The 14,833-nt window shown below is 33.0% G+C and overlaps 1 protein-coding gene across 1 annotated transcript in view; it reads left to right on the forward strand.

Annotated features, from left to right (window-relative positions):
• The window catches only part of PCLO (piccolo presynaptic cytomatrix protein), a 349,327-nt gene that overhangs the window by 12,360 nt on the left and 322,134 nt on the right, over window positions 1–14,833 (forward strand). The window contains 1 exon segment of the mRNA XM_039849076.1: window positions 11,570–12,976. Within this exon segment, the coding sequence (XP_039705010.1) occupies window positions 11,570–12,976 (1,407 nt within the window).

Consider the following 14,833-nt stretch of genomic DNA (forward strand, 5'->3'; position numbering starts at 1 on the left):
AAAGAAAGTAAGACATTCCTAATGGTGGAGTAGCTGAAAGGTGATCATCCCTTTTTAGTAGGTTGATGTTTTAGCACAAAAGTCTTTTTAGCACAACGGTTCTCAAAAGTGAGGACTGAGCACACATATGTTCACCTCCTCGCCAAAGGTTTCACTTTTTAATAGATTTAAAGTATAGTAGTTCCAGAACATGAAAAGACCACCAGTAGCATAATTTGGGATGTTGAAGAATTCCTTGAAAATAGAAAGAAAATGAGAAAAAGGTAACAGAAACGGAGCCGAGGAAACCATTGCACAAGTGGCTTCCTAAGGGAACTTCAGTGAACTGGAATTATTAGTTGTGCTAAAGGTCTAATTTCTGTATCTAGTCCTAACTGAAGCTAGGGTTTTGGGGAAGGGGGTTGGTATGTACCCAGTACAATGTAGATTTCTGAGATTCACATCTCTACTTTATCTTAAAGTAGTGTAGAGGCTGGGGATGAGCATTTTATCGCCAATATGGTGAACTCCTTCTGGACTCCTGCCCATGGAGTTGTAGACATTTTGGAGAGGTGATTATTTATAGCTCTGGAGTTCCCTTTGGACTCTGGGATCTCTGGGGCTCTAAGAGACATATTAAAAATCACATAGATTATATCTAAGTTCTAATAGGAGTTTCAGAATCAGTACTATGGAGATAAGTTGTAGAACATTTTTCTGAGCTATGGAAAGATGGAAGTCTTCATATTGTACAGGCCCCCTAATGGCCAAAACAAATTAATGAAATGACTGATAGATACATCCTGGTGAAATTTCAGATTCCAAGGATAAGGAGTAAAATCGAAAGACTTCCACAGTGAAAAGCAATATTGTCTAAAAAGATGAGAAGTCAGGCAGCTAAATTACTCAGTATCAACACAAAAAATAACAAATAGGGGACACTGTCTTTAAATTTCTAGAGATGGTGATAAGGTGAATTCTGTAACTAGGCAAGCTATCAAGAAAGAGTAAAAGAATGCATAAGTCATCATCTCTCTCTCTCCCTCTCTCTCTTCCCTCTCCTCCCTCTCCTCCCTCTCCTCTCCTCTTCCTCTTCCTCTCACATCTATCTATCTCTCTCTCCCTTCTCTCTTCCCTCTCCTCCCTCTCCCTCTCCCTCTCCCTCTTCCTCTCCCTCTTCCTCTCTCACATCTATCTATTGGCTGACTGTACCCCAGAAATGAAGAAAACCAGAAAGCCTTTAAATCAGTGTTTTCCAAAATGTGATTGCATAACAGTGGTGGAATGTGAGATGCTACCAGATAGTATACAAATCAAACTCAGAATGTTATGTATTAGTTTATTGTGTATTAAAACTTATAGTGAACACAGTGGGGTCCTCGCTTAACAACATTGATAGGTTCTTGGAACTGTGGAGAAGTGACATAACAAAAACAATTTTACCATAGGCTAATTGATATAAATAAGAGTTAAGTTTCTGCGGCATCTCATCAACATTATAATGAAAAGATATTGAATGAAATGACCATTACTAGAGGGCCTACTCTTGTGTATCAAACATGATTTATTTGATACTACTTAAGACAGTCCTAAAATAGATGATAATATAAAGTTGTCTTTTGAAAAAACTGTAGCTTTTATAGTAAGGTAAAAATGCATACTATTTTTACTAAATTTCTAAATCAAAATTTATTTGATGCTATAATGGCAACCACAAGGAAAACTCAAAGCAAAAGTTAACAGGATTGATTCTTGAGAGTAAGACTTGGTGGTAGAAATAGAAGCTTTTACTTTTAATGTCTTTTAGTAGCTTTTTGTACTATTTTTACCTTGTAAATTTATGTTATAATTAACACAAGTATTTTAAAAAATTCTTATTTATCAAATGATTGGTTAAAAAATTATATAATGTGAAGGACTAGATAAAGAATTTAGATCCTTGATTTTTTTTATCTTCAGCTTTGGCATTCTACTTAGTAAAATGTCAAGAATTTTCAGTTCTAAATAACAATGATGATTTGAAATGCTTTATGCCTGTGATGCAAGTTAGGTCAGTTTTTTAATAACATTTTTTCTTGCCACAGCCATGTGTACTTTAACTGGCACAATTTTTATATGAATCCAATAAAAAGAAATAAAGTCCCTTGATTCTAAACATAAGGTTTTTAGAAGATAAAAGACGCTGAGGTTTTTTGCTATTCTCTGATAACCCATATGTTATCATTTATAGTATTTAAAATTAGAATACCCTGACTACAACAAAATTAATTTATCTTTAGTTAAAAGAGTTTTTAAATGAATTTTAAGGGATAGAAATATTTGATTGATATTTTAAAAATTTGTATTACTTAAATATGTTTACAAACACTGTATTTGTTTAGCACTCACTTTTTGATGAGGTCCAATTTGTAACATTTTCTTCATGACTTGGATGTTTTCTGTATAAAATAACTATATATCCCTCATGCACTGCATTTAAGTTTAATCATTAGATTCAAAGCCTTTTTATTACTTTTAAATAACTAATGTTTCAGGTGTCTTCCTGCAAATTTATCTTTTACAATACCTACTAAGACTATTTTTATATATTATTCAATTGGTATGATGATCTATAGAGTTTACTAAGAAAAGATGTTCTGCTCTGGAAGCAGATACATTTAATAAAATCATTTATTGGGTCAGTGATGGGTTAACTTGCTTATTGTTTACATCCCTTGAGAAAACACACATATCTGACACTCCCCCCATTCCATATCTTAACTAGCTTAGGAAAAAAAAACAAACCAACAGGCTCTTACAAACATTTTAAAGGTATTAAAGACAAAGTTGTAAAAATCTATTAGAAGTTTTTAACTATTTTCCTTAAAGTAGTGGCATTATCATATGTATTGATAAGGCATAAAAAGATCGGGGTTGTAGTCCTTGCTCTGCCCCTCACACATGTACACTCTTGCTGATATTCCTATGAATTTACTTAAAAGTAGTTCTAGGTACCTTTGATAAGGAAGAAATAACTTCACTACAAACAGTGTTTCTTGATTTTTCTTCAGTAAGAAAGGAGATTGGTTTGTAGTCACAAGAAGAAGAGATCATAATTTGAACACTATGCATTTCAGATTGTGCACTAGGAACTTTATATGCATTTTGTCATTTAATGCTCATTTAATAAGGTAGTATCCATATTTTAGAGACAAGTTAGAGACTAAGAAAATTAGAATTCATACCTAAAGCAATTTGGAATCTGTAGTGTTTCCTTATAAATTAATCATTAGATGATCCTTTGGAAAAGTGGAGAGAATATGGTAATTTACACTTGGAAAATGTAGATATGATCTCCTAGCTCAGCTACTTACTTAATTTGTGATTTTGTTGGGTCATTTTTTTCTGAGTATGTAGTTTCCTTATGATATGAGAGTAAATAAAAATCACATTTAGCTATATGAGTGGAAGTGCTTTGAAATTGAAATGAATAAGTATAACATTATTATTATTATTTATCTTTATAATTCTAATAGACAAGTTGGGATAGTGCCATCATTGTTACCTGCATCTGTAGATGAGAAAACTGACGTTAAGAATTTAAGTAACTTGCAAGGTCAGAGAATTACTTCCCAATAAATCCCACTAAAGAAGCTGGACTTGCTGACCCCAAATTTAGCATCTTTTTAATAGGAGACTACACAGTCTCTAAATGGACCATTGTCTAAATTTCTAGATTACAGAAAGAGAGAGGAGGGAGGGAGAGAGAGAGAGAGACAGAGAGCGCGCGAGCGTGCGTGCGTGCGTGTGTGTGTGTGTGTGTGTGTGTGTGTAAATTTTACATAGTTTTAAAGTTAAAAAGAAATTAACCTTCTTGGCAGGAGTTTATTTTTGATTAAGTGTCAAGGTCCAAGAGTACTGATTTTACGCCTTTCTATTCATTATTGCTCAAACCAGAGTTTTACATTGCTGAGTTCTTTTTTATTCTTCAAGAAAGCTGTATATTCCTACTGAACCAAGCACTCGTAGATTTGAAAAAACAGATGACAAAGTTAATTGCTATGACTGTTCACTGTCAAGAATAGAACTGAGGATCTAGAAGGAAAGTCAATAATTTAGCAAATGAAGGTGGAATCTTATTTGTAAAATAGAATGAAGTTCATATAGATGAAATCTGATCTCACCTGAATATGAAACTATAATAAACAACCTTTCCTATTCTTTTTCTCTGTGATCAAAAATACATATTTTTAATCAACTGCAAAATAATTGATAGAAATCTGACATTTCTATCATTTGTTCAATATAGTCAGAATTTTCAGTAAAATTCATAAAAACTCTTAGCAGACTTTTACTTATGGAAAACAATTTTAAAAAGTGAATGGCAGGCTTCATTATATTAACCTATGCTTGGAAATTCTGTAATAGCATTCATTGAGAAAAATTTTAATGTGCAGATCTATGTTTTTTTACCTTAACAAAGGAAGGATTAAAAATACATTCAGAAGGAAATAAATGATAATTAAAAATGTAGGTAGAATCTCTGAAAAAATCTGAAAATAATGTAAAGCTGATTACGTGTAATTTTAAAATCACATTTTTCTTAAATATATTCTTAAAAATACATGTATACAACTATATAAAATATGAATAAACTACAGGTTTTAAAAGGCTTCCATTCACAAAAAGCTAAAAGAGGCTGGAACCTCATGAAACTTTATCTTTTTACACAGCTTTAATATACTTTTAACGTTTCATATATTTTTTAAGAGAAGTATTTCTTTCCAAATCAACATACAAGTGATTGTCTTAATTTCAGTGAGCATTTAATTGAAGATATACATAATATAGACATAGAATACAGCAGACGTAATGAATTTAAAAAGTTTATGAGACCTTTGGCTCTTTTCACTAATGTAATTTATTTTTCATTTTTAAATGAAATAATAGGACAATTCAATAAGCTATTCAAATGATTGAACAAACACTCCCTAATTGGAAATATTGGATCATAGGCTACAAAATGTATGATAGCTCAAGGCGTGTGTTAACTGAGGTATAAAAGTTTGAACTTGCCATATGAGAGGCTGTTCTGAAGTATTAATGTATAATGTATGTAAGTTCAGCTTACTGATTTGGGATCCTCTTCTCTTCATGTAACTGTAATAGAGTGTGAATATATTTTTGTGTTCATGTGCTATAATTTGTAAATTGTGCTTTGGTAAAAGTCTTGGTTTTCTTGTTTTGAACTGTACTAACAAACATATTAAAATATACTTTTATTATTTGATCCTATATTGTGAGTTTTTACAAATTGTTATTGCTAGCATTTAGTGAACATTATTATGCTTTATGAAGGGAAAATGGCATGTTTAGTTTATGTTTCACAAAGTTTGTTAATGTTGCTGAATTATGCAGCAGAAATTATTAATGCACACATTTTTAAGGAGGAAATATCCATCCAACTTGGATGAATTGTTTTAAATAAAAGTGTTTCACCAAGTTGCTGCACATGTCGTCACAGTTCTGAGGAATGCTAGTGTCTAGTTTTTAACCAAAATAAATTGTACATTAATATGCATAGCTAAAGATGTCAACTGCAGTGAGCCATCTGTAGCCAAACTGCTGTTAGCGAGTAACTGCCTTTGTGGCAGAGGACATGTGGTTTGGGTAATCCTTGAATAGCAGAAAGCATGATCACATATCAAACTTTAGCCTGGTTTCTTTAAATATTATACATTCTATTATAATGTAGTATATATTAGATAACTATATTTCTGTGGCATTCGAAGTAATATAATATGACATAACAATACTAATAATGCACTCAACAAATATTTGAAGAGAATATGATGAAAAATAGGAAAAAAGTTTAGAATAATTTATCATTAAATAATATCTAAAATTTACTTGGTATCCAATACAGAGATAAAAGTAATCATGAGAAGTGGTCATTCCTTTTTAGGGTCTGTGTGAGGAGAGGAGGGGAGAATAGAGGAAATAATTGTAAAACAAATTTTAAATACTATCTATTTGAGTCCAAATGCTGTGGTTCAAACTGTTGTAGTAATAGTTGAGAAGGGAAGACCTTAATTGATGATGGACTATAAAGTGGCAAAGGAGGAAATTCAATGTGGACCATAAAAGATAGATAGCATTTAGATAAACAGAACAGAAGTACAAATTGGACTATGAATCATGACCCATGTAAGAGAGAATGAGATTACTGTTTTAATACAGTAAATGATATACATTTAGATATGGTTTAGAAAAGTCTAGTTGTGATGCATCAAGAAGAACTCAACAGGTTTTATTGTAAAGGACAGGATGAAAGCATATTGAAGTTATACAACAGCTAACATGAATTGTATGAACAACAGCAAATATAAATTCCATATTGTTTGTTTTTGTGATGTTCCAGTATTCTAAGTACTATGCTATGTTGTTGAGCAGAAATTCAATTATAAATCTTATGCAAATTTTGTGTTTAAAATTTCCAGTTTGGAGCACATCGAAGGGTAGATGTTAATCAATATAGCTTCTGGCCTTTCTTTTTTTTTTTTTAGAGGTTTCCATTCTGTTTTGAAGCTAAATAGATTAATAATAGTTCTGAGCAGAAATATGCTTTAATTCTGGAACCTCAACATTGCTAACTCACCTCATTACTTAAATGTATTGAGTTATCTTGAATTATTATTGAAGACGCTCTTAAAAATCAGAATATAATTTTAAAAAATCAATAGTTTTGATAATTTTTTAAAAGTAGAATCATTAATTGAAACTCTAAATGTGAAGTTCACTGTGAAACTTTCATATGGCACCTCTTGAAACACCTAAATAAGAAATTTATGATTATCCAGAAAAGGCTTTACCCAATGAAGTTGTAGTACTATATTTCATAGCTCTGAGACATAACAAAAGACAATCCAGGTGATTGGATTAATCAGGGAGGTGTATTATAGTAATTAAATGCAAGTCTACATTAGACTACACAGTGACCTCAGAATGAGCAAAAATCCTGGCTGCTCTTACCCCCATTTATGTGGCATATTAAATCAAAAGACTGAATGAATAATTTATGCCATTCTTTTGTTCCTTTCTAATTGAATTAGAGTAGCTCATTAAACAATTGTGTCTCCAGACCTTGATTCCATTTACGTACTTTTTGTAGTAAGGCTATATAGGTGAGGAAAGCAAAAGGTAACTATTTTTCCTTATTTGTTATATAAAATCTAAAATTTAAGAATAGTTGAGGTATAGCATATTTATCTAATACGATTAGAGTTTTTTTCTTTTCATTTTAACAGTTGCATATTGAAGGTAAGAGTACTTCCAGTTCACACTGATACAGTTGTAAACTTCCTTGGTATTGTTTCTTATATTTCTCTCATGATTTCTCAAATGGATATGGGTGGTGAGAGTGTAATCTAATTAGATCTAATTTGAGTGTAATGTTAGGGAGTTGGTGCTATTTGTGATAGGAGATCTGGGAAGTTGTTTACGAAATATTGGTGGAAGGCTGCTTCTGTGAAATAGGCTTGGCCTCAGGTGGCATCTGATTTCTGTGGCAGAAGAAGTGATAAGGACTAAAATCTTCTGAGAGCCTCATTTATGGCTACAGTGTAGTAAAGATCCAACTATGCAGAACTAGGGGAACTGACTGTGTTATAGACATGGGTACCAAATGGAACTGGCAGCAAGTGTCTAAGGCAATGATGGTAGTAAATTCAGGTTCACCTCTGCTCAGAGTTAGAGATACATATTTAATTTTGGAAGAGAAACAAGCCCGTAATTGTCTCCAGGCAGGGAAAATCTGTATGGTTAGCAGGTGTGGGTAATTAAGGAGGGATTTTCAGTTTGAATCAAAATGGGACAGATTGTCCATGGCTGGAGGTATAGAGTAGGGTTCTGGAGAGAATGGCGTATAACCAGAAAATGAAGGCAGAAGCCTGTCATTAGGCTGGGTAAACAGTGAAGGTTAGCAGAGTAAACACAGAAGTGCCGTAGCTTGAAGAGCACAAATATTTTCAATTAATGTATTTAATTTAAACCAGCTCCAAAAAATGTTTGTGAACGTCTGTAATGTTCAAGGGTCAGTTAGACCCTGGGGGTCAATAGAAAGACTGCTACCAGGAAGTCCGTACCATTAGTTCCTTACAGCCTTTCTGGAGATATAGATCTGGAAATAGTATTTTATAAGTGCTTGCATAAGAACACTAACAAAATTATATATTTTGAATTTCTTGCAAAAATTAACTTTATCTTACAGTTATTGGAGAGACATTGAGGTTTGAGGGGAAGTAGTTAGAGACAATCCCTTCTGTGGCTGTTTGTTTTAAACAGTTTCTATTTGGTAGAGGTATAAAGTATTTGAAAAATGAAAAGGGCCAAGCGAGGGAAAATGGCTTTGAAAATGTCAAAGAATGAATGGGAAATTAATTACCTTTTACAAGCAGCGTAGACATACTGAATAAAGTAAAAATGTATGAATGAAGTAAAAATATGACAGGAATCCTAACTCAAATGACTGAGAGGGCAAAGGTGCTATTACTACTCGTTACTCTCCCTAAGTGCATTGTGAAAGAAAAGTAGAAGGTGGCTCATGATGTTAATGCTGGGGCAGGTTGTAGCCTTTTTCATTTTCTCATTGTGTAGGAGGTTTTGTTCTTTTTTTTTTCAATTGAATCAGGGAATTTGAAATGCTGCTGTTTTCAGTACTAGATTTTTAAATGCTGAGATAAAAATCATTTCTATTTTCAGCAGATTTGGCCAGTAGAATTAAATAAAAAGAAGGCTCTTCCTAAAAGAAAGCCTAAGAGGATAAAAAGCTTTTTATATCGTGATAACTATAGATAATAGTTTTAACCTGTATTCTAGTAGTGAGGAGGAATATTGGGTGATCAAATGTCTTTTATGTGTTGTTTATCACATATGGAAATGTGGTCATTAAAAAGACAAAAGATGAGACCATAGAGTCTGCTTAAAAAAAAAAAATGTATTAAGAGCAGAATTCTCTCCTTGTGAAGAGGCGGAGGCTTGTGTTTTCTACCTGTCTTTTCATAACACTCGTCTGTCTGTTTGTGTGCAGACATAGTCATGTACATTTACAAACTATAAGGAAACATTGATTTTGGAATATGAACAGTGTCTTCCAGTGTTGATGTAAATTGTACATTAGATATGCCATGGTATTGTTCTAATTTTGCAGTGGCCCAAAGATGGAATGAGAGCCTACTGGCTAGCTATGCATGAAGCTCCAATGTTTACATTACAAAAAGACTTAAAATTTTACTGCTGAAACTAAATGCATCCAAAAAAAAACCAAAAAACAAAAAAACAGGAAGAAAGGGAAGAAGAAATCATGACAAAATTGTCATTAGATACTTATTATATATCTATAATAACCTTGAAATTATGCTATGTGTTAACTTGTTTCTTATCTGACTCTTCTACTATAATGTAGTCTCCATGAGGACAGAGATATTTGTCTTTTATTCAGTAATATGTGCAAAGTAGAAATTGCTCAATAAATATTTGAATAAAGAAATGAATAGGTGAATATATTTTGTATCTACTATGGCTATGACACTTGTCAAAAAGAATAAGCAATTTAACTGTAATGAAATCCACTAACCCTAGGAGTTTGTAATCTAAAGTAGTTAATGTGGATGAAGATCTCATAATATTTTATAGGAAAAAAAATTAATGATAGAGTATAGGTAAAGAATTATGCTTTTATTATATTTTCTTTTATCTTGTTTGGCTGGATGATAATGAGGTGGTGTGGTATCATTTAAAGCTATGGAAGAAAACAAGAAGAATAAATAGTAAAATGGTAGAATTGACAATGACTGTAGGGGAGATGGTTGAGTGGGTAGATGCATATTTATAAAGGAATTTCCTTCCATCAAGAAGGGGATAAAATGGACTAAAAGTGTCCTTACTCCCTAGCTTACCTTTAGTCACGGTACTTGCATAAATAGCAATTGCTTGATTATTTTGGGAGATTCACACATTTATATGTATATATGTTGTTTCTTTTATGAAAGCTTCAAACATACATAAAGGTAAAGATAAAAATATAACAAACACATAGGTACTCAATACCCTTATTGAAAACAAATGTAATAAATACTCAAATGCCTCCTACCCATATTTAACAAATATTTTAATTTTACTTTTTGATTAAGATTTTTAAACAGAAATTTAAAATGTCAGAGTTGAAAATTTCTTTTAACCTTCTCCAAACAAAAGTTTGCTTTCCATGAGACTGCAAAATAAGCCTTGTTATTACTGGTACACAAGTTTAAATAATTTCAGTGTGCTTTTTATTATTATTTAAAACCATTTTAATGATTAAGAAAAAGATTCAGTAAATTTTTTTATTAAAAAAGTTAACTGTTTAAACTGTCGAATGAAATTTTTACAAATTTAGGGATGATTATTTCAATTTATTTACAAAAGGAAATTGCGAATAGAGTGTGTCGTTTGCTAGCCTAACACTTTTTTGCTGTGGAAAAAACTTTTCTGTTTCTTATGCTCTGTATATTTACTTATTCACCACATATAATTCTATACAAAGAACTTCAGTGCTAAACTGGTAACATTAATTACTTTGGGTGGAGAAGACTGGATCATGTAGAATTTGCCATTCTAAATTACTTTGGTAATATTTCAAATTTTGTAAAATGTGTATATTTTATTTTGGAATTTAAAAAGGTAAATATTAAACATGAGTACTTTTAAATTATCTTCTAAGGTATCATACAGACTTCAACATATCCTTTCACAATGGGTGTGATATGAAACGAACAAATGCACTGTACCTATGCATGTATAGATATGTATATCTCATATATATATGTATATCATCATATACTTATATGTATATATATATATCACCAGTCAAATAAGTATATTGCTGACTTATATTGCTCTTTCCAGGATATTCATAAAAATGATAAGGAAAAATACTTTCTCTGCTAGATCATGCTATTTGTGATAATTTGAGGGGATGCCATTATTTTTTCTATATTTTCTTAACAGAGAATGCTCTCTTTTTAACCCAGTATGGTTAACAGTTTTTCTTTTCACACATTTGATTATGTCGCCTTGGAGAGAGAAGTAATGCTTTGCTAATTTAAGAAATTAGCAATGTGTTAATAATTTGACAAGCCTACACTGGGTTGTATAACTAAAAACTGTTTATGAGCCATCAACAGAGAATATACCTAACATAACTGATTTATGGAATCTAATACATGACTCATGTTTTTATTTATAATACCTGGTTTTCTACTTCTGGGAGTAACCAAACTTCCAGTAAATTAAAGGCAAAGAATAACAAAATTAACTTTAGAAGAAAAGTACAATTCTATGTTGATTTTTACCTTTTATTTTCCTTAAAATGTACAGTGCTTGTCTCTGAGATTCATTCGTTATATGTTAATTAATTAACATTTTAATATTTTAACACATTAAAATAATTTGATTTATATTATCTTTTGCATGATGAGAGGCATCATTTCAGATAGTATTATGCATTTTTAAAGTGTTTTTGTCTTTCTGTATTGTCGTTATCTCAGTAACCATTGTTCTATATTATTTCTAGATAAAAGAGTGGCTCTGTTTAAACTGTCAGATGCAAAGAGCTCTAGGAGGTGATCTGGCTCCAATTCCATCATCACCCCAGCCCACACCGAAGACTGCCGCAGTTATTCCTACATCAACAGTGAGCAAACCATCCCCACAGTTGGAGCAGATTTCTCTAAAGAAAGATACTGCATCCAAACAAGATATCTCAAAGGCACCTGAGTCCAAAAAGCCCCCACCACTAGTGAAACAACCAACTCTTCATGGTTCTCCTACTGTCACAGCCAAGCAGCCTTCTGTGGCAGAGTCCTCATCGAAGCCAGCCCCTTCCAAAGAGCCTTCTGTCCCATCTGAGCAGGCCAACGTCCCCATAGCTGATAATAAACCAAAGCAGCCCAAGACAGTAAAGCCAGCCGCAGACATTGTGTCTTTATCATCAACGGCAACAAAACCTGATATTCCAAGCTCCAAAGTTCAGTCACAGGATCAAGAGAAAACAGTCCCACCTCTAAAAATAGACTCTGCCAAACCCTCACAAAGTTTTCCACCAACAGGAGGAAAAGTCACCCCAATGGACTCTGAAGTTATACCTCGACCTGCATCAGATTCGAAAATTATTTCACATCCTGCGCCTAGTGTGGAGAGCAAAGGTCAAAAACAAGCTGATCCAGTTCAAAAGAGGGAAGAACTCAAGAAAGCACAAACTAAAATGAGTCCTAAGCCAGATGCCAAGCCAATGCCAAAAGGGACACCGACACCTCCGGGCCCTCGACCTACCACCGGCCAAACTGTGTCCCCATCTCGACAGCCATCGAAGCCTCAGGAGCAGTCGAGACGTTTCAGTCTGAATCTGGGAAGTATTACTGATGCCCCCAAATCACAGCCCACAACTCCTCAAGAAACTGTGACTGGGAAACTCTTTGGTTTTGGAGCATCGATCTTCAGCCAGGCATCTAATCTAATTTCCACAGCAGGCCAGCCTGGATCTCATTCACAAAGTGGGCCAGGGGCCCCAACCAAACAAGTCCCTCCTCCTTCACAGACACCTACTTCTCAGGGGACACCCAAGTCTACAGGTCAGGTACCACCAGCACCTGCAAAGGTTACACCTGTGAAAAAGGAAACAAAAACTCCAGTAGCTGAAAAAGTAGAGCCCAAAGCTGAGCAAGTTCCAACAGTGAAAAGAACAGAAACAGAAAAGAAGCCTCTTCCTATTAAGGAGAGCACACCTTCAACAGCTGAGACTCAAAAGGCTTCCCTTCCTCCCAAACCGGAGAAAACTCTCAAACCAGAACCCACCTGTCCTCTCTGCAAAACTGAACTCAACACAGATTCTAAGGATCCTCCTAACTTCAACACTTGCACGGAATGCAAAAATCAAGTATGTAATCTCTGTGGATTTAACCCTACACCACACTTGACTGAGGTAAGCAATATATATATTACACATGGATATGAGTTTATTTTGATTCTGAAATATTTTGGTAGCCAAATTTCTGAGCAAAAAATACATTTCTAGTAAAGAAATCAAATTAATGTTGACATCTTAGAAGTTTCAATTACATATTATAGGCTTTCTTATTAATTTATATAGTTTATACTTTTCTGGGTTAATGTATAAGAAGTAAGAATATGAAGTAAGCTGACAACTTAAAATAACAATTATCTCAATCCTTTATGAATTAATCACCTACAACTTTGGAGGGCTATCTGGTTTTCTCTTATAGCCATCAAAGGAGTTGTAATTTACTATTTCCAATATCTCTAATCCAGTCTGTCTAATACACAAAAAAATATTTGATTGGTTACAGATCCATAAACAACATGAGATCTGTTATTTTACAAAAATTGTTAAGAACTTTGTGAAGGGAATAACATTGTCTACTAGAAAATATTGGTTCAAATATCTTCTGTCTGGACTTTTTGTAGTTCTGTATAGCTATTATCTGTCATAAATATAAGAGCACTTTATTAAGAACTATGGAAAGACAAAACTATATGGATTTCACTGACTGATGCCAAGGAATTTTTTATGGAATGACAAGAATATTCTTTTCACAAAGTAAATGACCAAAAAGCAAGTAGTAAATTTCTACCCAATATTGTCATGAAGTAATGAAACTATGAGCCTTAGTAATATATTAGGGCTGTAAAATTTTGGATCTTGGAAGATTGATGGGTTAAATGATTTCTATCTTAGATAAATAATAATATTTTAATAAATATTTTGTGATTGAGTTATAAATAATTGTTCATTGTTTTCACATAAATAAAAAAAACAATTACCTTGATTTTGTAATTCATTGGAATGGAAAAGTTGAAGAGATTTTTAGCAACTATACAAAAGACGCTTTAAAGGTTTTTGGTGTTGTTTTTGAGTAAAAACTTTAAAGAATAAACCATACAATACTTTTATTTTTTAAAGATATTAGGTTGCTTTGATATCATCAATACCATATCAAAGTATTATTCCCACAGAATTAAGCACAATTTTATTCTCTTTAACTGTGATGAATAATGTTAACTGTAACCCATTTTAAAAGTAGATAAAATTTAGTTTCTTTCAGTGTGTCATGTGTGGTGAAAACTATTTAATTACAGTAATAATTTTAGAAGAGTTGTTTTTGTTTATGTATTCATGAAGAGGGAAATTTTGGTTTTCCCAGTAAACAGGTCCTTGAATAATATCATTTTGTTCAAGGTCATTTCATTATAATGTTGAAGAGAATAAAAAAAGATCTACTCTGGCCAGGGCCACTGTCTGTGTGGAGTTTCCATGTTTTCTGTTTGTCTGCGTGGGTTTTCTTCAAGGACTCTAGTTTCTTCCCATGTTCCAAAGATGTGCATGTGAGGTCAACTAGTTTGTATAAGTTGTCCCAGTCTCAGTGAGTGTTGGTGGTTGTGAGTGGCCCTGCCATGGAAGGCCATCCTGTCCAGGGTAGATTTCCACCTGCTGCCCTGAGTTTTTGGGCAAAGCTCCGGCCACGTGTGACCCTGAACTAAAATAAGAGTGTTGGAAAATAATTATTTTATTTGTTTTTATTAGTCTTTTGTTAATGTATGTATAGCTCACATTTACGTCAGTGTTTAATATTAAAAGTATTTTAGGTCTTTATTTAGAAGTTTGGTGATGTTTTTGTGACCAGAAATATGCTGTAGGATCATAACTCTTGTTTATATCAATTAGCCTATGGTAAATGGGTTTCCTTATATGTTGTTTTGCTTAAAGTCGCAGTTTCCAAGAAGCTAGAGATGACATTGATCACTTACTGTACAATTGTAT

This window comes from Pteropus medius, unplaced genomic scaffold, assembly GCF_902729225.1.
Source record: "Pteropus medius unplaced genomic scaffold, Ma_sr-lr_union100, whole genome shotgun sequence".
NCBI lineage: Eukaryota > Metazoa > Chordata > Mammalia > Chiroptera > Pteropodidae > Pteropus > Pteropus medius.